Source organism: Ambystoma mexicanum, chromosome 9 (assembly GCF_040938575.1).
Source record: "Ambystoma mexicanum isolate Mex_15411 chromosome 9, UKY_AmexF1_1, whole genome shotgun sequence".
Lineage (NCBI taxonomy): Eukaryota > Metazoa > Chordata > Amphibia > Caudata > Ambystomatidae > Ambystoma > Ambystoma mexicanum.
In genome coordinates this window covers 627,651,373-627,677,363 of record NC_090931.1, presented here as the reverse complement: position 1 = coordinate 627,677,363, position 25,991 = coordinate 627,651,373, and the positions used below count along the sequence as shown (strand labels likewise).

Here is a 25,991-nt window from a genome sequence, read left to right as displayed (position 1 = left end):
ACACCATCAATATAAGGCCTAAAACCGTCTAGATGCAAGGGTGACATTTGTCCCGCACCCTTGGTCAAGGAATGCGCAACTGAACTTGCACCACTCATCACTAACCTTATTAATAGCTCTTTTGCTACCAACACCATCCCTGAAGATTTAAAAACAGCATGGGTTCTACCTTTACTCAAATAAAAACACACTAGACACTACCATCCCTACTAACTTCCGCCCCTTGACGACGATACCTTTCCTACTAAAAATCTTGGACCGTGCAGCTTACCTGCAGATCCAAGGTTTTCTGGAATGTAACAGCCTCCTGGGTCTAAGACAATCAGGCTTTAGACCAGGCCATCGAATGGAAACAGCTCTATTAGACCTGAAAACACAAATGGACCAATATAAAGATAAAAGGGACCTATGCATCCTCTTATTACTATACCTCTCTGCAGCATTCGATTTGGTAAACCATGATATCTTGTGCCAACACATGAAAACTGCCACTCACTTCTCCTCTGACGCTATTAAATGGATCAAATCCTTTCTCTCAAATCAGACCATGTGGGTCTTTTCGGATGCCTCTGCTGCCTCCCATGTCTCTGTGGCCTGTGGTGTCCCACAAGGATGTTTCGTGCCTCCAACTCTATATAACGCATTCACTCAGCTATTATTCGACAAGCTTGACAAAATGGGTATCAAGTATACAAATTATGCGGATGATACACAAATACTCATTCCTATCACCGGATGTTATGACGCAGATTAAAAACACTTAAACAAAATATACCTCGCAATCCAGGCCTTGATGGCGCTTAATGAATTGTGTCTGAATGACGACAAGACCAAGTTCATCCTAATCAGTAACCAAACTAAACTAAACAACCTCCCACAAGAATGTAAATCTTTCAATATTGATGGCAATACCATCATGGTCGCCAATGAAATAAACACCCTTGGAGTCTACATTGATTCCTCCCTCACCTTAAGTAGAAAGGTCAACACCATAGTTTCCTCTGCCGCCTACACAGCTAAACCTATCAAAGCCAGTAGACCATTCCTCTCACCGGGCAACTCTATCACCCTGGATAGAGCATTGATACTCTCCAAGATTGACTACTGCAACTCTCTATTTGTTGGAACCAGTAGCAGAGACATAACAAAATGACAAATCATTCTAAATAACGCCATCAGAGCAGCCTTAAATATCCCCATCAATGAACACATCTCTGCCACCAGGAGGAACATCCATTGGATCCCGGTCCATGAAAGGATCAAATTTAAAATAGTCGCACTCACTCACAAATGTATCTCGAACAAGGCACCTGCCTATCTTAACAACTTGATTAGAAAAACCCACTTCAACAGACCTACTTGCTACCACTACACTAACTTACTATCACCCCTAGATTCAGAAGACAGAAAGCGGGAGGTGCAAGTTTTCCAGTAATAGCACCTAAACTTTGGAACGCACTCCCCACGCATCTAAGAAATTATTCTTCATTCTGGTCATTAAGGAAAAACTTTAAAACTCTACTATTTAGGATAGACGCCACACCAGAGACAATTAGCCCCAAGCCCTGCACAGACAACCCCAGAGCCACCATCCAAAAAAAACCCTAATCAAACTCAACCAATGTAATTATGTCTATCTTCTGAATGTACGTTTCTGATCCGTAATTGTAACAGACTCTGCTAATAATACCACATCCTTTGTAATGTAATGGACTTTGCTAAATCCATTACTGCTTTCTAATTGTTTTTTGCTATATAAGCTTGAAAATACTTGTAACCGTCTCCTTAAGTGTTAGCACCGCGATGCCTTTGGGCTTTGCGCGCTCTACAAATGCATAAATCAATAAAATGAAAATAAATACATGGAAGGATAGGAACAGCAGAGAGAAAGTACAAGGTACCGATTCCCAAGACACAAGCTATATATTCTCAGATTAATTAAGAGTACAACCAGCCTTTGTAAGCCACATCTAAGGACATAAGGACAACTATAAGCCAAAATACTCCATGGAGAATAACTCAAGTGTCCCCAGTGATAAAAGAAACCGTAACACTCACATTAATATTAGCTAAACTCCCAATAAACGCAGGGTGAAATAATTCCAAACATGGTCCCATCACACATGACCTATAATTGAACAACACTGTCTATTCATTAGCAACAAGATAGGACACATGCTTTGCTCATTACATGTATCCCCAGACACGAGATGCCACACAAGGTCAAATACAAAGAGACCACCCTGGCTCATGGCCTAGAAATGAGGGATGGTATCTCCTTTAATTGAAAGAAAAGCAGTCAGTGGACCTCTCGCCCCATACTCTTGTCTGGCTCATGCCTTAACAACCTGTCACTTGTCCAAGATTGGTCAATAATAAGTCAGTCAATAACAATCCCCAATTTACTTCACCCATGAAGTAAAGTCCCAGCCCATTACATGTTGTGCAAATTATGTCTTTTTACTGTTATCAATTTAGAGGTTGTCGCAGGAGGGGCCATCAGACAAGCATTACCCAATTAGAAATTTAACCCCAATAGAATGTATATGCAGTCACCACGATTAACCAATCTCTGTATGTCGTAGGTTTCGGTAACTAAGATTACACTATGATGTCAGTTATGACAATGTTAAATATATAAACCATTATTTTTGATAAGCATGTCGAGAGCGCCAAGAATTCTATGCTGGTATGCTGTCCCGGCTTTATTTTGATGATAATAAATCTGGGGTTTGCCTTGCCCTTTGTCTATTTCCGTTATTGAGTCCGGTTTGAATTGGCTGCAGAGCCTCTGTGTAATTGGGGGACTTCCCAGGCCGTCTTAACAGTGTTATAAAAGAGACATGTAAGATTACAGTTGGAAGGAAGTGAGCTTGGGTAGCTAAACCGCAAATGGGAAGAAGAGGCAGCTAAAAATCGAGCCTCACGACCGTGCTGGCCTGCACCAGCATGCATGTGCTATGCACACAATGATCATGGTGCTGCAGAGGCACGCCACACACTGCACTAGGTGAAAGATGCAAGCATGTGTTTTGTTGAAACTTTAAATCTTTCACCTAGTATAGAAACCAGGGGGCTGTGCCTGGCTCCTGACTCCCAAATGTACTTGCAACTCTGTGAGTGTCCAGTAATATTACACACAGTAATAATACCATAAGAAAACATGTTCATGCTGGCTCTGTCAGTATATAAAAGTATTCCCATGTACGAACATTCTCTTGTTGGCTTTGCCCTTAATGCCAGTAAAATTCTCCTGCCACAGGAAGAAAATGTTATTGCTGCTGCACAAATGATTGCCCAAACCCCCTAACCACCACGTACGAATACTCTTCATGTTGACTTTGCCATCAGGGCCAGTAAAACATGTAATTCTGCCGGAAGGAACCATTTCCTTGTTTGGCTGCACAAATGCTTCCACCTACAATGTACGAATACTCATCTCATGTTGACTTTGCCTTGACAACAGTAACAAATGCAATGCCACATAGGAAAACATGTATTTGCTGACTGCACAAGTGCCCCCCCTCTTCCAATGTAAGAACAAACATCATAATGGCCTTCGAGTTAAGAGAGAAGTTAACTCTGTGTTCGCCTCGACCAGTTGAAACTGTAACAGCGGCCAATGCTGTGTTCCTACATCATCAGGAAAGTGGGTTGAATTTTTAAACAAGTCTTTGTGCGAGTGCAATGACTTTGAGAGGCTAAGGGAGCTGATTTGTGATCAGCGGGATCCAGGAATGGTAGAACTTGGGATTTTGGGCGTGACTTACCTTGGCTTCTTCTCCGTCAGACGGTCTCAGTGTGTGGCTTCTCAGTCAGATCCTCCCAGTGAATGGCGGAAGACTCCAGTCTGGGGTACTGAGTGCATTGTGCAGGGATGCCCGAGTAAAATGGCATGCAATGCCGCTCAGACACTTTTATCAGGGCTGCGCAGCGGGCTTTGGTGCCACAACTTTCTCTTGCGATTCTGCGCGAGGCTTGCTGCCTGAAAGCCTCGGCAGGAGCCGTGAAAGCAAGTGTGACCGAGGGATAAGGTCCCGCAGCAGCAGGTGTTCATGGTGTGGTGGGGGGCAGGGGAGTTACGGTTTAGCACCATTTTCTGAAGACTGCTGTGTCTCGTCCCCAACTAGCCCCGGCCCACTTAAAGCCCTGGGTGTAACAGAAGTAGGTTGAACAATGTATGGGTGTCAAAGTTTCAGACATTGGCGAAAGGGAGGAAAGATTGCTTTTGGGTACCAAGGAGGAGGCTAATACAGCAGTCATGTTCCTTTGAGGACTACTAAGTTTATCAGGGCTCGGGCTGAGAGGAACGAGTGTAGGGTCGGATCTTACAGCTGTTCAGAAGATGAGAGCGGGTGCTGGTTGAGGTAATCGGGACAGTCCCATTTGACATCTGAAGATTACGGTGGGATTCTGGCTGAATGGCAGATATTTCTGACCTTGGCATTGGTGTTGCAGGAAACACGTAATGGGTGAGGGCAATGCTATGGGTGCAGTGGCCCATGGGAAATAGATGACTTCAATAGTAGCTGTGCTTAGCATTGGGGTTTTGTCGGACCTTCAGTGGTGCATTGTAAGGAGACAGTCTGACACTTAAGTCGAGAGGTTGGGGCTGAGGGGAAGGAGGAGAAGGTTTGGGCATCATTAACAAAAAGAAGAATGGCATTCCAAAATAGAAGGTGCCTTCTAGGGAGGTTCATAAAAAAAGGGAAGAGGAGAGGGAAGAGGGCACCTCTTGGGGGTGGGCAACCACATGCAGATTGGCAGGAGGAATCGGTGCAAAGCTTAATGTACATCAGGACACATCAAAAGAGTGGCCAGAGTGTTGAGATTGAAACCGCACACACACAGTGCCAGAATGCCAACTACCATAAGGAGAGGTTGGTAACATGGTCGACTGTACCAAACTCTGCAGAGAAGTCAAGGTCGATAAGAATGGAGGTAAGGTTGTTGAGGGAGAGGACAATTAGGTCCATGGGCCTTCAGGCTTAGGTACTTTAGTTGAGTGCTGTCTGAGGAATCCAGACTGTATGGGGTTGTCTGAGGAGAGGTAGATGGAGAGGTGACTGAACACGAGTTACGTCAAGACCATGAACAATATGGGGAACGCATACACTCCGCATTAGCTGGAAGGTGTGGCAGGGTCAGCCAGTTACCTATTCAAGAGAGGGATGACTGGAGAGGTCATGAATCAGTCAGCGGAAGGGCCAGTTTGCGATTGACGAATAGCCCGGGTGCAGGATGAGATGGTGCAACACAGCCGAAGACTGAGGTTTAACAACTCTGAGGGGATACAAAAAGTCAGAGGAGGCACTAGAGCATTAGACAGAAAAGAAGATGGGGGAGGTGGAGAAAGGGAATCCAGGAATGGCCCGAGGGTAGGACATCGAAATACGTGCTGCAGAGATTCGGAAGCGATAGGAGGGTGGTCAGTAGCCACGTGGTCGCTGGTGATTTATGAGCAGAAGATGGGTTAAATGCTGTCTAATGTGCATGTGAATTGCGTTACCAGGGTTATGGGGAATGTGTTAGCTTTGGGGACAAGGCTTCCTGCTAGCAAATTGGGTGTATATTTCTCGAATACGGTTCCACTCAAAACACTAGCACTCCTGCTGCACTCAGTGGCCCTCATTCCGAGTTGGACGCAAAGGGATACCGGGCACCGTTAAGGACATTGGTGCCGGTAATCCCTTTGCACCCTATTCTGAGGTCCCTTAGCGGGTCCCTCCGGGCGTTATGGATGGGGCCCGTTAAGGGACTTCAGAGCTAATAACGGTACCGCAATTTCTGGGACCATTATTAGCGCCTTCCCCCTTCCCATTGAGCCCTATGGGGGCTGAAATGGGAATGGAGAATGGCTTTTTCAATGGGGACTTACTCGTCCCGCAAAGGTCGGAATAGACCGGTAAGTCCCCATTGAACCAGGGCGGACTCGGTACCGGTATTGGAGGTAGTCATGGCACAAATAGCGCCATGATTCCCTCCAAACTCGGAATGAGGGCCACTGACTTTTATGCCCAATTTCCTCTCTGACACTATCCCTGTGGTGCATCTCACCTTCTCAATGAGATTGCCCCCATCTCACACAGCTCACTTCCACAGTCATCCAAAATGGAAGTTCCTCGATGCAAGGGTATCTCACTTTTAGAAAATGGAGAACCTGGGACAAATGGAGATACCATTCACTGGCTCTTTACTGTTTAAAAGGAGCAAAGGTCCAACCATTACCACCATTGCCATCCTCCATAGAGACTTGAAATACAAGAGACAGATAACATCTGAGTTGTGCAGCCAACAGCCAACTCCAAGGATGAGGTCTAAGTCGTAGAATTCCCCCGGGGCAAAGGAGGACATGTGGAGTCATGTGGGTAGAATCCACTCAATGCTGCGAGAGATTCTCAATGTGTCGGTGACTGTGTGAGGGTTAAGGTGTGAATGTAAGAGTCAGAGGGCACTAGGGTGGTAGTCTCGGGATTTTCAGTGTGATCATAGTCTGTCTCTGAGTACCATTGAGAGTGTGACTGTCTGAGGGCATGCGATTCACACAATGCCATACTGATGTCATAACAAGTGGGTTGGCCGGTGGATTCGAAACTGGATATCTGTGCGCTAGTGTTCACCTTCAACTTCTGTTATTAGTGAAGTCAATCATTAGAATATGTGCTGGCAGCCTATCACTCTAACCCCACCAACTCATCCACCCAGGTTGGTATAAATTGAGAACAGATTTGACGGTAAGGGATGATGATGCGCTCAGCACCAGAAAAGCAAATGGTGATCACTTGATTTTAGTAAAATAAATGGTGACTTTAATTCAGTAGCAAGCAGCTGTAAATTAAATGGTGACTTTAATTCAGTAGCAAGCAGCCGACACGTGTTTCGACACGCTGGTCGTTTTCAAGGCTGGACAGTTACACAAATCATGAAAAATGTTTAGCATAGTGAACAGTTGATTGATTTCAATCTTATTTGATCTTTTTTCTGACATTGGTGATCATCACTGAACGCAATTCCTGCCCTCATCCCTTACCTGAACTGTGGTATGATATTCACGTATAATTTATTTCTGATTTTTTGATTTTCCTTTGTTTGACTACCCTGTATACATGAATATTGTATGAAACTTATCATTTGCTTGTACATTTGGATTTGGTTAATGTTACTCACATCCTGTGATGTTATTTCTGTTCAACTAATGTTATTTGATGTTTTATTTCATTATGCTAATCATTTTTCATGATTTGTGTACCTGTCCAGCCTTGAAAACGACCAGCGTGTCGAAACACGTGTCGGCTGCTTGCTACTGACTTAAAGTCACCATTTAATTTACGGCTGCTTGCTACTGAATTAAAGTCCCCATTTAATTTACTAAAATCAAGTGATTCCATTTTCTTTTCTGGTGCTGAGCGCATCATCATCCCTTACTGTCAAATCTGTTCTGATGTCATAACAATCTTGCAAAATTGACGAGGACAAATCAAAATGGCTATAAAGGGTTAACATTTATTTTGGTGTCATGACTGGACATATTGCAACATCCTGACACTCTCTCAAGGCCCAACATTCACGTGAGCAGCAGATTCAACTAAGGCTCACTGATGATGTTTCTCTGGGTGTTACTCCTGAACATATGGTACCTTTGAGGGTCACTGATGAGCATGAGGTGCGCTTGGTGTCCAAGATTAGTCAATGTTTAGTTGAGGTTCCTCTAGGTGCCCCTGGGGTTCATGGGGTTCTCTGGGGGTCACTCATAAGCATGAGGTGCGCTTGGTGTCCAAGATTAGTCAATGTTTAGTTGAGGTTTCTCTAGGTGCCCCTGTGGTTCATGGGGTTCTCTGGGTGGCACTGATGAGAGCACAGCATTCTTCACATTCTGACCAATTACAGCATGTTGTTTCTGTGGGTTTCGCTGATGAGAATTTTAGGGGAGGGTTGATTGTGCAGAAGAGTGCAAGTTCCTATTATTGATGCCTCACCGGTGTTTCCTAAACACTACACATCACCACATTAATTCAAAGATCTGTACTCCTGCAAGGGTGCCAGACCTCTGAGATTCCTCAAATCATAGACCAATGCGTCCCCACTATCACTCGTAGAACCCATAACTCCACTTCACTTCACAAACCCAATATCTGTGCAGTGTCCTCTTCATGCCCTCTGACCCTTGTTGTCCCAACACAGGGCAGAATCAGTGATTCCCCTGATCTCACCCTTCTCTTAATCCCTCTGGACGTCACAGGATCTGAGTTCCTGTTGTCATTCAATCTGTAAGAAATTTCTTCTCGCTGTAAGTTTCTCTCACACCCTGCAGGTGTTTCGTTTTAGGGAAGAAGTCTGCCCGAACCAGGCGGTAAAAGTAGACAAGGATGACTATGTCAATGGTGCCGACTGTGGTCATGAAGAAGGTGCCGTGCGGCAGTGTCAGGAAGTTCCAAAGGAGGTACCAGGTGAGGAAGGCATGGGCACCCAGCCGGAATGAGATGAAGGTCAGCAGGTTAAGGTAGCGGTTCACCCGGTACAGGGGAGAATCTTGGGCACTGCAGAGCTTCAGCATAAGACGGGTGTGCAGGAAGATGCTGTTAACCTCCACAAACAGTGCAATGGTGGTGCCTGCCACGTAGCGCCCAGTGAAGGCTGCGTAGGTGAAGGAGGAGATGACCTGTGGGGGGAAAGGAAATGGGGTTCAGGATGAGATAGATAGGAGTCTAGGCCTGCTTCTGATGGCTTTCCTCTCAATGCTACACGTCTTATTGACTTACACATTTCCCCATCTTACTCCACCCACAGAGCACACCACACACTTATGCCCCTAAAAGAAAAGGTAAAGCTGAGACAATGATAAGGAGGGGTTGGCATCCTCTTAGTGGAAATGCAGACCCTTGAGCTTGGCAGTATTACGGGGAGCACGGCCACTGAGAGGCAGGGGGCAGTGCTGGCACTGTGCCATCTGGGGTTGAGGATCACCACAAAATGTATCCTCCCCGTGTTCTGAGGAGGAAACCAGCGCAGCTCAGTCCGCAGCTATGGCCGGTAATAACCCACCTAGGATCCCCCAACAGTCAATGCCCCTTCGGTTGTAAAGACCAGAGCCTTCCCTTGTTCCCCAATCTCTCCACCCACCGCCTTCCACTTTGTGTTTCTTCGGATAACCCCACATCACTTAGACCATAGCCCCTTAGTAGCAGAAATTGTGGGAACTTCCTCTTTTCTACGTGCAGGCAGGGAGCACAGAAACAACTCTCACCCTTATCTAAGAGTAGGAAGGCTGTCATCCGCCTTTAAAGTGATAGACTCTTATACCTGTCCTCAACAGCCGGGATGCATACACCTCCTGTGGGAATGGGGATCATAATAACTATCCTTAGGGGTGGGAAGTCTAATTACTTCCCTTAGGGGAGTGCTGTGAATACCTCCACTCAGAGGCAGAGACCTCAATAGCCCCTTCGGAAAAGGGCATACTGTATTCATTTGAAGGCATGGGCCCAAAAATATCATCTTGATGGAAGGGAAGCTATTGTTAGTGGCAGGGTCGCTAATACCGCTACTTCCTAGAGACATAGGGCCTTATTACAGTTTTGCCAGTATCCCGCCGAATTCCGTCGCGATACCGGCAAAACTGCCTTACCATTTCTGCCGCACTCAATCCTGGTATTACCGGAATAATACGACCAATGGAGACGCTGGTAAGTTTCCATTCCATGGAGTCCTGCCTGTCCCTACCCCACCCCCAACTTCCCATACTACCCCCACATACACAAACACATATCGGAAAAAAAAGTTGACATAGAAGAGTCGAAGTAGAAGACCAAAAATGTATTGTGCCAGATGGAATCACTGCATACCCACAGAGGCATACCCTGGAACAACAGAACAAGGCTGCCCCCTACTGCCTCCCTCTGCCCGCTCTTTGCGATTCTTACCAGGGCATGGTGAAGCAGGAACTCCCATGATGCTTTGGCCTGGCCATTCATGATGATGTCAGCAGCGTCCATGAGGAAATAACCTGCAGAGGAAAGAGGGAACTGTCATGGTTGGTCCTTCTGCTTCCCCTGCTCCCAATCAGGCAAGACCTCGGACCCATCACAGATTACCATATGGAAGGGGAGCCTTTCATCATGTAGACACATAGTAAGCATACATGCAGAATTACACAGACATTGGAGTTTTTCTCAGCTTTGCCTATAGCTTTTCTCTGTCTTTTCTGTCTTTACAGATGTCAATAACATCTATATCTGCCCCTCCATGCAATGCTATGACGTGTCATGCTGGTCACTCGAAGTGGGCACACTATGAACTCAATATTTTTTAGGAGTGGGCAGAGCAACGCTGAAATACAAGTCAGGGACTGGCAAACAATGGAAGAGGATGACTCATCGCCCTGGCAGCCTTGGCAGACAGCCCAGTATCTGTTTCTCTCCTCACAATGATTAACTCTGAAGTGATCTGTGTGAAAGCGAAAATATATGAATACTTTGGCCATGGATAGACGGTCTTTAATCATCTAGTCTCAGCTGACAAGAGAGCTAGCTGTGTGATCTTGGAGCATACACCTGCAGAGAGTACCGGAGTGGGCTAGTCTGCCCCTTGCCACAAGCAGGTCAAAGGGGGAGTTGGGTTCTAAGATAACACGTGAGGCCCTATAAGTTAAGTGTTTGGAAGGTGGGTGTTCCCTATTGCATAGCGCTTAAATATAACACAATGGTGCCTCTTTGTTTAGAGTGGAGGGGGAAGGAGGGATTTAATGAAGAAACCACCAATATCTGCTCAGTTACCGAGTGCCGAACCTACCCATTTACTTACATAGGCGCAGCAGGTAACACAGAGCACCTCCCAGTCCCAGCAAACTATGAGCCGCAGCTGGCCAACAGTTCTGTAATCAATCTCATCCACCTGGCCAGGCACATCAGCTGGGGGATGAGACCCAGTGCGCCCACCATCAGGACTGCACTCTGGTGCACTCCCCCCACCCTCGTGGGAATGGAACCCTCGGAGGAAAAAGAGGACACTCCCCGCATGCCCCCACGTGTCCTTAGAGCACGTCCAAGGCACCTGTCCCCACCTAGTACAGAAGATGTGCCAGACTTCTTGGAACCCCAATCCTAGGAAATTCCTTAACCCCGTTTCCACCATAGCTCCCAAAGGCCTGTGTTTGGGCATCTGGGTTACTGGTTTTCTCCCTGGTATGACACACTGTAGTGAGGAGATCTACCTTAGTGCTGTGCCAGCCATACTGCCCAGGGAACTAGGCACTCTACCCATTGCAGGTCACCTTCCTGCCACTGTGGAGGGCTGTCTACCTAATTCATGTCCTATGCAAAACCTCGGCCCTGGACTATAATTGCACCCTTGGGTCCCTAGGCTTACACCCTCACCTCAGGGAAGTCTGTCCCTCCAAAGACTCAGCAGAGTCTGCCACCACATGTCCAATGACTGTTATTCTCAGGAGCCTTTGCGTCCCATGAAAGTGGATCCGCTGTTGTACTGCAGCCTTAGTGACAGACAGTTCAGGGTTTAGGCCTTTCTTAGGCACAAGGGAGATCAAAAGCTTCCCTCATTCTCTTCCAAAGCAACTATGTCCAGGCATGATGGTCCTTGGGTAAGCCAACCTAGGGCTCTCTCATCATGCGACCACTATCTCACGGGACCTATATGTGCCACTGCTTACCCCACCCTTCATTCCCAAAGGCCCTATGCGCTCCCTCTCTATATCAGACCAGGCATCTAACCCACCACAATGCCTAGCCCTACCTGCTTTGGGCTGGGGATTCGGTCACACCATTCATTCATGAATACCCCATCCACCTGGCACTCACTCTGGCGAAGGCGAACATGCTCCTCTGCCCCGCCAGGCACAGATCGCCCACAGTGGTGTTCCTCAAGAGGCCGGGGACAGCCATGCTCGCTGGAATCCAATGCATCTCTTATCCACCGGGCATGCATCACCCAAAATAATGCCCCCAGCACTTAAAGCAACATACACCCTTTCTGGTGTAAACAAGAACACATTTGCTTTCAGCCATTCGGAAACAAACAACAGCCACATTACCATCACACACAAAGCCTCATTCAAAGCTACCAAATCAGAAAACCTGCAGAAGATGGTAATTCCACCCTAGAGCTCCCAATGGGCCGCTGGAGTAATGGCCATCTCCAACCACAGAAGCGTATCGTCTGCCTTCACCTCCGACCAGGCAGTCCTGGTCTCACATGCTCTAAACTCCCTATTACGTGGGCTGTACAATTTCATTTTAAGTGACCCTCCAAATCATTTCTGGGCTTAATACTAGTAAACCACGATCTGGAAGTGTGGAGATCCTCTTTGATTTTCTCCCTCTTCGACTTGAGCAGGACCTCCTTAAGTTTCGGGAACAAAAGCCTCAAAACTTTCCTCTTCACCTCTTCCTTCACTCCTTCTCTCCCCTGCTAATCGCACAGTGGCTTGATTGGTGTGCAGGGCCCTTCTGCATCCTCGGGGCCCTGACCTCCCACATCATATCATCCTGCGCTGTCTATCCTCTGCACTTGCCTCGGCTCACCCTCCACCACTGGAGGTTGCACTTACCTTTCTTCATAGCACTTCACTTGCTGCTCTCCATGAGCACCACAGCACCTATCCCATACCCCTCCCCCTCTGCACTTGCACGTTCTGAACACTCACCAGGCATATTAAGTTTGTCTTCCCCTCCGCTCTTCTCTTCTTTTTGTTGTATTTAATTAAGGTAATTATTTATCGTTGTTGTAATTACATTGTATATCATCTCCTGCCCCTCTCTGTTGCCCTGTGTGCGCTTTGAAACAGCATTTGCTTCCTGTATAAGCGCCTAACAAGTGAACAATAAATACATTAAATAAATACACAAATAAATAAATAAATCGGTCCAAGTCTAAATAGAAAAAAGACGTTTGGCTTGTAAAGTACTCATTATGGTCATTTGCACTCTTGAGAGAAAACTATGGGCCTCAATTTGAGTTTGGTGGTATCTTGGCAGTAATTCTGACGCAATACCACCAAACGGATTTACTGTTATCACCACTTGGTCCGGTGGAATTACCGCTGGATTACAAGTGGCGGTATGGCGGTATGGCGGTGTTACTCCTCATTTAACTCCACAGGGATTTCGGCAGAATAACCACTGGTGGTAATTCTTCTAGCGGTAATTCCACCAAAATGGCAGTTTTTGGGTGGTAAGTTGACAGAATTGCCTTCAGCATTTTACCAGAGGTGTTTCCTCCACCTTACCTCCAACCTCATAGTTCGGCAGTGCAGTAATGCAGCAGAAATGCAGTGGTAACTTTGTTACTACTGCATTACCACCATTTTTGGCCACACTGCTGAACACATAATGAGGCCCAATGTACCGTTTACCCTAAAACAATAACCGGCACTTTGATAAACTACTTGTTATAAATGTATTTCCATTACGTTACGTTAACTTTACTTCAGCCATAACAGACCTTAAAAGCAATAGAGTAGTATTACCTTTTCCCTATTGGGGGTAATTCATGGATTATTTGCGCTGAAAAAAACGGGATTTGGCCGCCATTCTGCCCGCAAATCCCCATTTTTTAAACAGGGATTTGCGTGCAGAATCGCGCACAAATCCTGTTTTTTTCGGCGCAAATAATGCATGAATTACCCCCATTGTGTGTATACCTAAGAGAAAACTAACTGCAGTCCTCCCTCTCGCTCTCAAAGGAATAGCGCTTTATACATGTCAAAGTGCAATGCCCAACATGTCTTCTTATCTACTGTCCTGCAGAGTAGTCACTGAATTCCATCCCCAAAATTGCACCCAGCATATACAGACATTCCCTCTTCTGTTTTTAAGTCATATAAATGTTTACAAGCGTTGTGACTAGAGCATTGGTAGTATAGAAGTATAGTGTCAAAATTTACCATGACTTACATTTCTTATTTTTTTCTATTTTGTGCTGCAACCATAATGTCCTTTTAACAAGGTTTTTTTCTCAGAATTTCAAAGGTTTTTATTAGAGTAATTTAACCATAACGTCCCTTTCACCCCGTTTTTCTCTGAATTTCAAAGGTTTTTTGCAGAGCAACTTAACCATAATATCCCTACAGCATTGATTTTTTTATTGAATTTCAAAGGTTTTCATTGAAGCAGCTTAACCATAAACTTCCTGTAATAAAACATTTCACTGAATTTCACATGGTTTATTAGAGCAACTTAACCATACCGTTCCTTTAACAACATGTTTTCACTGATTTTCAACTCTTTATAACCAAAGAGGTTTCATGATATTCCAGCACTGTTTAAGTTATTAATAAAAATATGAATGGCAAATAACTCTTCTTAAACAAACATATTTTTGCAGCTCATGTTGACATGTGTTAATTTGAGCAGCACATGTTGGCAATGCAAGTCATGACCCCAGCCCCACCAAGCCACCCGCAATAGCCACTGGACCAAGCCTGCACCCTGGTGCAGTTCCCTATACCATAATGAGACTGTGGGCACTCTCCCTGGCTTCTGGCCATGGCTCGTGGTCACAAACCCTGGGCCATGGGCTTCAGAGATATTGCCGGCCCCAGTAGCAATCAACAGTAGAGATTGGGCCTAGCCTGTGGCCCGACCCAGTGGCCACTTCAGCCCAATTATGGAACAGGGTCATCTCTCCATGACTTGCCCACTTGCCACACTCCTTGGGCCATGAGATTCTGCTATGTTGCCTGTGCCATGAATCAACCCACAGTAAAGATAGGCCATGGCCTGTAGCCTAGCACAGTGGCCACTATTCCTCAATAATGGGAACACTGTCCATAGCCCGCTCCGCTACCCATCGCAGAGTGAATATTGGGCATGGCTGTGGAGGTAGGCTAAATGCCCACTTTAATCCCATAACCGGCCCCATGATGGCAATGGCCAGTGGCCAGATTGTCTTAGGTATGGCCGAAAGCCTCAGGCACCAAAGTTATATTACTATTTGTTTATACATCCATTTTGTCACTTTTGAAAAAAATAAAACACAGGACGGATTAACACCAAATTTGCAAAAGCATGCTTTCAGGTGTTGCAGGCCCCGCTAGTCATCTCAGAGTAGACATTGGGCATTGCTGCAGGCCAGGCCAGGTGCCCACTTTAACCCCATAGCTGGTCCCCTGATGGCCACTGGCCATTGCCATAGACAATGCAGCAAGCACCAGCTATATCACTATTTATTTTAACCTACATTTTGGCACGTCTGAAAAAATAAAACACAGGATGCATTAACACCAAATTAGCAAAAGCAGGCTTTCAGGACATGGCTAAAGCTCCTTGCGCATGTTTGCTACAAATCTGTCCAGCAGTTCTGGGCTTCGGCCGCAATCAACATTTTTTCCCATTCAAGTGTATACAGATTTTGAACATTTTGGGAACACCCTACTACTCCCCTCTCCCCTAACGAAACCGCAGAAAACCTGGGACAGAAATTCAGAGTCAGGTCTCAGGCACTCTCCCAAGGTTGGGCATAGAGGTGGGAAACTCGTGGAAATGCACCATAATTTCACCTCCAGAATTCCGACTCCCAAAATTCCAACTTTTTTTTTTACCCCCTTACACCACATATATATGTGGGGGGTATGGGATATAATAGTACTATGGGGGGAGCTGTGGGGGGGCTCCCGCCACATATGTATGTGGTGTAAAGGTGGTTGGAAAAAAAAAACAAGTCCACATTTTCGGCGTCAGAATTCTGGAAGTCGTAGTAATCACATAGATCCAAACTCGCTAGAGGGTATATTTGACCATTTAGGACTTCTGACAGTCAAAGGTCAACAGCAGTGTCTCATGTGTTCTGATGATCCAGCAGCATTTCCAGAGAAGCTGAAACAGATCTTCCAGCACCCGGATTGCTTAACATGGCAGATAGCTTAAGATGCCAGATAGCTTAACATGCCGGATAGCTTAACATGCCGGATAGCTTAAGATGCCAAATAGCTTAAGATGCCGGATATCTTAAGATGCCAGATAGCTTAAGATGCCGGATAGCTAAAGATGCCGGATAGCTTAAGATGCTGGATAGCTTAAGACGCTGGTGCGCCAAAGAGGAGTAGAACTGCTGAAGCTGGGGGGCAGTGCAGCACTCTGGTTTGTTTGAAGGGCAGCGCCTGTGCTGGAAGGTGCAGAGGGTGTCACACTGTGCTGTTCAGGAAGGGGGCTACTCCTAGCCGTAGTGGAGTTCACTTTGGGTTTCTTTGTCGTGTGTAGGTATTTTTTGTTGTTGGCAGCCACAATCCTCAGTCTCTGTCAGTTGCCAGAGCGCTCGGTGTCCTGTGCTGTCTCAGTTTCGTGTCTGTGCACTGAGGAGTTAGCAAGTGTTCCAGGGTACGGTTCCCTGAGCCCCTGGGCCACAGAAGGCTGTACCCCTAATCTAGGTACAAGAAAAAAGGCAAGCACCAACCAGTGAATTCCACACAGCCACTCATGTGAGGAGAGGGAATGAACAGTATATGCACATCTGTTCATGTCTCAGATCAGCACCCATCATGGAATAACACCAGGCAGAGAAAGTTATGCACAGGGCCTCATGCTTGCCAGGATGGGACGTTTTGTCTCACATCTTCTTAACGATTCTCCTCTTTTGGTAAAGCTTAATTGGCAGCAAGCCCCAAACGTTTTACGTTAACTCATGGATGGATTCAGTTTTGAACGGGCAAACTTCCTTGGTTGTTGTGGAGGTTGGTGTATATCCTTAATCTGATGTGGGGATTACTGTACATCCTTCAGCAGCTGTGGAGATTGGTGTATATCCTTAATCTGATGTGAGGATTACTGTACATCCTTCAGCAGCTGTGGAGATTGGTGTATATCCTTAATCTGATGTGGGGATTACTGTACATCCTTCAGCAGCTGTGGGGATTACTGTACATCCTTCAGCAGCTGTGGAGATTGGTGTATATCCTTAATTGATGTGGGGATTACTGTACATCCTTCAGCAGCTGTGGAGATTGGTGTATATCCTTAATCTGAAGTGGGGATTACTGTACATCCTTCAGCAGCTGTGGAGATTGGCGTATATCCTTAATCTGATGTGGGGATTACTGTACATCCTTCAGCAGCTGTGGAGATTGGTGTATATCCTTAATCTGATGTGGGGATTACTGTACATCCTTCAGCAGCTGTGGAGATTGGTGTATATCCTTAATCTGCTGTGGGGATTACTGTACATCCTTCAGCAGCTGTGGGGATTACTGTACATCCTTCAGCAGCTGTGGAGATTGGTGTATATCCTTAATCTGATGTGGGGATTACTGTACATCCTTCAGCAGCTGTGGAGATTGGTGTATATCCTTAATCTGATGTGGGGATTACTGTACATCCTTCAGCAGCTGTGGAGATTGGTGTATATCCTTAATCTGATGTGGGGATTACTGTACATCCTTCAGCAGCTGTGGGGATTACTGTACATCCTTTAGCAGCTGTGGAGATTGGTGTACATCCTTAATCTGATGTGGGGATTACTGTACATCCTTCAGCAGCTGTGGAGATTGGTGTATATCCTTAATCTGATATGGGGATTACTGTACATCCTTCTGCAGCTGTGGAGATTGAAGCACATCCTACAATCCCTGTAGAGATTGATACACAATGTTTAGCTGCTGTGGAGATTGACACACAGCCTTCAGCCACTAGGGGGACTGGCCTAAATTCTTCCGCCACAGTCAGATTGGCGCAGATCTGTCATCAGCGGTTGAGACAGGAGTATATCCTCCAGCCACTAAGGAGATTGGTGCACATTCTCAGAGTACTTTGGATATTGTTGCACATCCTTCGTCGTTGTACAGATTGGCTTACATCCTGCACCCACTGAGGAGATTGCTGCACATCCTTCATTCACAAAATCAATTCATTTAATCTGTGAACACACACATATATATATAAATATATATACACACACACACACACACACACACACACACACACTTACTTCTGAATGCATAACAAATTTATATACAAATATATAGATATACTACATCAAAACCATTTCACCCACGACATTTCTTCTATTCCATATTCCACAACTCCTCTAATGGCAAGTGAAAAAACACCACCCTACCAGCAATGTGTGATTCTTAGAATCGGCGATCACAAACAAAATGTATGTGTGAATCTTAAATATAAAAAACACATAACATGTTTCTGTCTCTATACAATGAGTGTAGACATTCTTCAGGGAAATTAGCATGTATCGGGAACAAGCCAAAGATGCCAGACTTACTTGATTATACTTGGAAAGTTGTGAGGCTAATCGACGCAAGCCACTATGCTGCCCGTGATTCCATTGTGTTCAGCTGGTACACTCTGCATGGGGGAACATACTGTGCCTGTATCCCTGTAATGTACGGGTTAGACAACATAGTTCATGCCTTATTGATCTATTTTTGTGCGGTCCTAGGTCCTCACATATGGCTAGCTCTCTATTATCAAGTAATTTGTCTCCCGATTCAGTCAGACACTCCGATGCCAAATCGGATTTATTTTCCGTACACCGCTACAGTAGCTGTTTCAGCCCAGGTCGTGGCTACAGTGTTTAAATCCCCACTATATCCTCTGCGCACCCATGGCGCCATGGTCAGCTGTAGAACTCCACGCGATTACTCCAGGTTGTTTGATGGTTTTGACTCAGACTCGGGGGCCATCTTGTGGTGTCTTTTTATTAAACCCAAATTGTACCCTATTTGAATGTGAATCTGAAGATGTAGCGATACGAAACACAATTTTGGAAAGGGCGATATCTAACCCACTAGTAATCTCCAGAATGTAACCTCAAGAGAAGTATAACAACGCCATGTTTAGTAAAGTTACCATAACAGATGACTGTTGGTCCAAAAAATGAATCTTTGTTCAAGTACCGTCAAATTTCTTTCTATTTCATGTTGACTGTGGCCTGTTACTTTCTGTGTAAACTGTCCACTTGAACTCATTCTATTTGTGAGATTTCTCTACAAAGTGTTTTACTAGTGGTGCCGGCATAAATTAGTTTTTAATGCAGCTTCTGTGTTCTATCCTTCTAGTTTTCACCCTGCGTGTGCTTATACCGAATTATTTCAGGTCACATGGGCAGAGAATGACATAGATCACATTAATAAATTCACAATTGGTGAAGTCCTTTTGTTTGCTAAAAGCTAGACAAACCAACATTAATCTAATTAAACATGTGCAGTGAGCGCACAAACACTACAATTCCCACAAGCATAGGGGCCCTTCACAGGCACCAAACCCCATCCTTTAGTGATCCTATTCTCTAGTTTTATGACTGATGTTATTTCTTTTTACCAATCCGCCGATATTTATGCTTTTCTTAAAAAGCACAAATGGGCCACTCTCCACCCATCTCGTTTTTATTGAAACATTTGTTCCAATTCTTTTTCACTAGATTTCTATTTTCAAGGTCAAGTTCGTGTACGTAGTGAGTGACACCAGCTTCTGGTCCTCTGTACTTGCTTGGGTGTAAGTAGAGCCTCCCTAGGATAATAGAGAGCTTGTTTTGCAGAATCCTTAACCACCTTTTGAGGACATCCTCTGTCACTCACCTTTTGAGTGAGACCTTTGGCTTCTTCCCGATACATGCACATGTCCATGCTGTCTCTTTTTAGTCTAAGGAACTGGCCAAATAGGATGTTCATTGTAGTATGTCGGGCATGATGCCTTTGGTAATGGAGTATGCATTTCTGTTGGTGGGTTTGTGAAATTCTTTATTTTGTGTGGAGTTTGACACACATCCTTCAGCCACTGTGGTAATTGTCACACATTCTTCCATCACTCTAAACATTGGCACTGAGGGATTGACACATAGCCTTTACTAGCTGTAGTGATTAGTGTACATCTTTCCGCCACTGGAGGGATTGGAGTACATCCTTCAGCCATTGTGGAGATTGGAGCACACCCTTCAATCACTGGAGAGACTGGTGCACATCTTTCAGTCACTAGGGATATTGGCACATAGACTTCAGCCACTATGGGAATTAGCCTACAACCTTCATCCCCTGTGGGGATTGACGCACATCCTTCAACCGCTGTGGAGATAGGCGTATATCCTACAGCTGCTACTGAGATTCATGCACGTGCTCAGGACACTGTGGAGATTGACACACATCCTTCCGTTGCTGTGGAGATTGGTGTGCATTCTTCAGTTCAGTTCAGTTGCTGTGGGGATTGGTGGACACCCTTCAACAGCTGTGGAGATAGGCGTGTATCCTTCAGCCACTATTGAGATTGATGCACATCCTCGGGCCACCGAGAGGGGATTGATGTCCATTCTTCACCTACTATTGTGATTGACGCACATCCTTCAGTTGCTGTGGAGACTGGTGGACACCCTTCAACAGCTGTGGAGATAGACATGTATCCTACAGCCACTATGGAGATTCATGCACATCCTCCGGTCACCGTGGGAATTGATCCCCATCCTTCACCTACTATGGTGATTGACACACATCCTTCAGTTGATGTAGAGATTGGCGTACATCCTTCAATCACAATGGTGACGATCACATATCCTCCAGTCACTCTCCATTCTGCAGCGCTGTTTCTTGTTTGTTTCTGGAAGATAGTGACTGAATTTCAGACATTTGGGAACTGGTCGGAGAGGTAGTATCGCAATGCCCCGGAGCGAGTGTGAACGATGGCATTTTTTATGTGGTATGAAAAAGGCTTCTCCTGCTCTGCTTTCACTCAAGGTAAAAGAACAGCAGAGGGCATTGCAGATAGCACTGGACCTAGTACATGGGAACTATTCCATCATGTTTCAAAGACTAAGGGGCTCATTACGAGTTTGGCAGTGCAATAAAAAAGTTGTGGTAATTCTTTTACCATCACTTTTCTCGTACTGCCAAATGACAAGAACAGAATAATGGCAGTCATTCTGCTGGTGCTAATTCCGCTGGCAGAATTACTACCCAAAAAAGCACAGGTTATTCCACCTAATTACAATGTGAAATACTCCAGAGTTACCACCAAAAAAAGGACGGAGGTAAATGAATGCAGGTGTGGAAAATAAGACGCAGATGCATCCAATTGCATCCCAAAGGGCATTGAAGGCCCACATCTTCCACTAGCCCCACTTCGAAGCAACATACAGCCCCTGCCCAATATGGGCTCCACAACCTGATGTTATATATTGAGCTGGGGAGGCATGCATTGCAGCAATTGCCAATTGGCAAGGAGACTGCCTCCGCCAAGTCAGAGGAGACGTAGCAAAAACAAAGAGGTGATGGTTGGAAGGTTTAGAATGAATCTTAATCTCTGGCATTGCTCTGGGCAACCCTCCAGACCATGGTCTTTGCCTGCCAAGCGACTAGAGAAGGTGAAAAACTATATACAAATCAGGCTTGGCCGGACAGGTATGCCCAGACGTGGGTCCTGTGCCTGCTGAGCCTAGAGACCCAAGCTACTCCTCACCTATGAGGTCAAACTGGGCCAAAACATGTTTGGGGATGCTTGTGGTCTCATGCAGAAGGGATGTGACTAAGCAGTTCGGGCTGGCCTGCCCTTTTTGGGGTGGGACCAAGCCTGGTTTGCATATGGTCTTTCCCCTTTTGTAATGGCTTGGCAGGCAAACAACGATGGTCTGGGTGGTTGCCCAGAGCAATGCTAGAGGTTAGGATTAATTCCAAACCTTCCAGCCATCACCTATTTTGTTTTGCGGCAGAGGACATGTGCCATGAGGAGATCACGCATACCCAGGGTCAGACCCTCACCCTGGACAATGACGGATAAGCATATAACAACACTCTATTGGCTGAATAGGTACACCATAGCTGACCTGCCTGGACTCTTACAGCAAGACCTCCAGAGTGGGCTCCAAATCCAGACAGCAATCTGACTCCTCCTGAAGCTGGTGGCAGTCCTGCACTTCCTAGCTACCGACACATTTCAGCAGACCGTTGGGCAGCCACATGGCATGTCACAGCCAACTTTTTCTATAGTATTGGCACAAGTGGTTGACACACTAATGTGACCTACACTTACTCACATCGCTATGCCCACAACCCCAGAGCAGGTGGATGCCACCAAGGCAGCTTTCTATGCCACAGCACACTTCCCCAAAGTGATTGCGGTACTGGACTGTGCACATGTGGCATTCGTAGCACCCCAGACACAGGAGCAAATGTACTGCAACAGAAAGCAGTACCACTTCATGAACGTACACATGACATGCAATATTGATCTGACATTGAGCCACTGCTGAGCCTGTTTCCCGGGTTCAACCCATGATGCCACGATCCCGAAGAACAGCACCCTGCCAGCGCTCATGGACTCCCACTGGGAACATCATACGTGCATGTTGGTTAAGTAGCAACTGTGAAATTGCCATGCAAATTTTCTTTCCCCTTTCTGTAATGGCTTGGCAGGCGAAGAACGATGGTCTGCAGGGTTGCCCAGAGCAATCGCCATAGGTTTAAGATGAATTCTAAACCTTCCAGCCATCACCTCTTTGTTTTTGCCATGCACAATGTGGGCCAAAGAATGTGAAGAGGTGAAAGGGACACACAGGAGTACTGGCATACACATATGACACATGTACAAGTAAATGTAAGAACAAGATACATGTAAGTGCAACAATGCAAGCCGACATGGGGCACAAAGCTCTACACTCCAGAGTGAACTGCCCTTTGGCCACATCACACCCCTCCATAGGAACAGTTACATGAGTGGCCCTGATAGTAGGGTACCGAGGAGGCACTGATGTACACCCCTCGATCCCTGACAATAACCACATCAAAGTAACAGACAGAAAGGCAAACAAGTGACAAGACTGCCCAACTTTGCCCAGCACAATGCCAAATCCAAAGTAGCATTAGGCCAGAAAATGTCATACATTAAGTGTGACATTGCACTTTTGAGAAGGAGGCAAAAGCATTCACCACGCAACTAAATCTACAGCAGCCCTCTGCCATCAGCCATTGTAGGGTCCACACACCCCTAATGTCATGCATAGAGAGGCTCTCTGTATTCCTGATGAAGTACACATGCTGCAATAAACAATGAGGCTTGTGTATACAAAAAAAACTACCATCAGTAATCATGAAACTTACCCATGCAGGTGACTCAGGTTATGCACTGCTGCCTTGGCCAATGACACCTATTCAAAGACCTGGGACTCCACAGGAGGTGGCCTACAATAAGGCACTTGCTCGGACCAGGATGTGCGTAGAACGCACTTTTGGACTGCTTGGGGGAAAATTCGGGTGCCTCCACCACACAGGTAGGGCACTCATGTACAGTCCTGAGTAGGTGGGGGAGATGGTCATGGTCTGGGCAATCCTGCACAATATGTGCATTCAGAGCAATGTCCCTAGGAATCCTGAGGAAGACATTTTCCATTCAGAATCGGACTCAACTCTGATGATGCAGGTAATCAGACGCCACCTCGAAGTGGGCGTGAGGATGCAAGGGAGGGACGCATAATCCGTCATGAACTTATTCAGAACTTCATTTTGATTACACCTATGCATGCACTGTCACATGACATCACTTCAAATAATCATATTATATATACTCAATGACTACTAAATTTGCTGGAGTGAACTATCTTATTGTAAGTGAACAGACCCTTGCCCACCTACCACCCACAACCCCAACTGTCCCTTGCACACCCACCACCCACATCCCCAAAACAATGCCTGTGCCATGGTCCCTCCTATTTCCTTTGGCTCTGGCCACGTCCCTGTGTCGCAGCTGGTTAGGGGGGATGTCGCCTCCATGAGAACCACAATGGGGTGCTGGGCAGGGATCCCTCCGTGGGCGTGGCTGAGTGGTAGCCGACCGTGTCAACCCCACAGATATTCTGGAGTGTCATAGCCCTCAGCAAGGCCTCATTTCCAGAGGAAATTAACTCTGCCAACTCCTGCACCCTTTGGACCACTACTGTCACTGCAGCATCAACAATCCCCATGCTATGTCTCTCCAGAGCGGTGCCACCCTTCTCGAGGCTCACTGAAGGGCATCCCGCATGGCCTGAGTGTACCCCAGGTGCTCATGTGCTATAGTGTTGTTGTGGGGAGTGATGATGGTGGTTCATGGGGCATGCCCCCCCCCAGATGCACGTGGCCAACCATCTGTAGTGTGTTCCTCTTCATCAGGAGTGGAATCACTCTCCAGATCTTGATGCCACTGCAGAGGCTGGCCAGTGTATGTGGGTGCAGACGTGCTGGTGAGAGTGGAGAGGAAGAAATGGGGTGGTCAGAAGAGCTGATGGGGCAGACCCCATGTGATGGCAGGAGTGTGGGGGAACGTTTGCTGCAGTGTCCACTGCCACCTTTGTCGTAGATCTCAGCATTGTCACACTGCTGGCCTGAGCCATAGAGACAGATGCAAGTGTGCCGGTGGCCGTCACTGTGGCCACAGAATCACAGCTGCCGGGGGAGGGGATGACACTGCTGTCAGCAGTGCTGGCATGCTCAGCTGCTGTTGCTGTCTTGGCATCGGGCACTATGGTAGCTGAGGCAGACTTCCTGCCTTTTTCCCTCTGCCAGCACTCTGGCCTGCATCCATGCAGGTGTGGCTGGGGGTGGCACTGGTGTTGAAGTAGTGATGCCAGAGGTGCCTGCTGTGCTGCTGCCTTCCTGCTCCACCTGGCTGCCATGGCTACCTGTGTTGAGATGAGTGACATACCATGAGATGCAATGTGCAAAAAGGTTTCTTTGTGCATTGCATTACAGCGTTGTCCTTAGCCCACCTACCCAATGCCGTTCTTATGGAGAATGGTGTGCGTGTTTCACATGTGACGACAAAGATTTGATAGCTTTGTACCATGCCACTGGTGAATGCATGGTGACTGTCTGAATGCAGTAGGTGGTGTGGCCCTGAAGGGATTGTGTAGTGGCCACAGAGGTGGTGATCATAGCGTTGAGGCTGGTTACAGCGTTTCATTGAGTAGGCCTTCACTGGTGCTTGCAGCATCCCTACAGCCCTTCATGAGACGTGTTTGTGTGTGGATGGGCGGCATACGCCCCACCAATGACTTCCTGACCCATTGCATTGCATGTTTTGTCTATGCCTCTATGTGTGAGGGTGATGCTGTATGCCCACGGACTGGAGAGTTGTTGGTCCATTCAAGGTACATTTGGCCACGTATATGCTACACATACAGTTCTTGTTTACACTGTCCTTTCAGGTGTTCTTGTTTGTGTGCTGGCAGTTGGCCTGCTCATTGATGTGAACAATTGTGCATGTTATTACCAGCCCCATAGTCAGCAAGTTGAAGAACAGTGGAGGCCTTGTGCTCTATGTTGTGAGTCTGATGTTTCACATTGCACTTTCCAGGCTCAGGTTGGCTGCCAGCTCCGCACTCCGCTGCTCCTAGTCCCTCCAGTCCAGCCAAGTGGTGGATGGTGCTGACCATCTCCTCCCAAGGGGTCATGAGCCAGGGGCGCTACAGTGCCTCCTCCTCTGCCACCACCTTCTCACAGACCCGGAAACGTCCAAAAGGACTGGATCCATTCGTACAAATGTTAAAAAATACCAAAAAAGGCCTGTACCATTTGTACGAATGGGAAAATACCGAACAAGAGGAGCGGGGATTGCAGGGGTGTTCCCCGCTCTGCCTGTTCAGGGGGAGAGAAGACCGAAAGTTATTTTCGGCAAAATAACTTTCGTTTTTTTCTCCCTCGAATATTTCAGCTCTGGTCTTCCAACCCAAATCCCACAGACCTCTGACCAGATGGAGGACTTACGCTGCAATGTGGTCTTTCTGCTACTTGCCCCATGCAATGCATCGATGTTGGCCACTACCTCAACGGCCAGGACTGTTAGCTCCGCCTCGGTGAATCTAGCCTTACGCTGCCTCATTTCTGGTACACAGGTTTTGGATTTCTCCCCCTGACATGGCAGATGGCTTTAGTTTCCTTTGCTGCCTGTTGCAACTTGAGATATTCAGCACATTGTGTTTTTCAAAAGGGCTGCCAATCAGCTTCCCCCTTTCAAGGGGAGGCTATTTCTGCCTGGTGGTAATTCGCCGATTCCAGGCAGAACTACCACCAGCAA

The 25,991-nt window shown here is 46.5% G+C and overlaps 1 protein-coding gene across 4 annotated transcripts in view; it reads right to left on the bottom strand.

Annotated features, from left to right (window-relative positions):
• Nucleotides 1–7,483: 7,483 nt before the first annotated feature.
• Nucleotides 7,484–25,991, bottom strand: part of TLCD1 (TLC domain containing 1) — a 147,585-nt gene continuing 129,077 nt past the window's right edge. For all 4 annotated transcript variants that reach the window (XM_069615314.1, XM_069615315.1, XM_069615317.1 and 1 more), the window contains 2 exons: nucleotides 9,921–10,003; nucleotides 7,484–8,659 (listed from right to left, as the gene is read on the bottom strand). In XM_069615314.1, coding sequence (XP_069471415.1) covers nucleotides 8,261–8,659; nucleotides 9,921–10,003 — 482 coding nt within the window. In that variant the 3' untranslated portion in view covers nucleotides 7,484–8,260. The remainder of the gene's footprint in view (nucleotides 8,660–9,920; nucleotides 10,004–25,991) is intronic.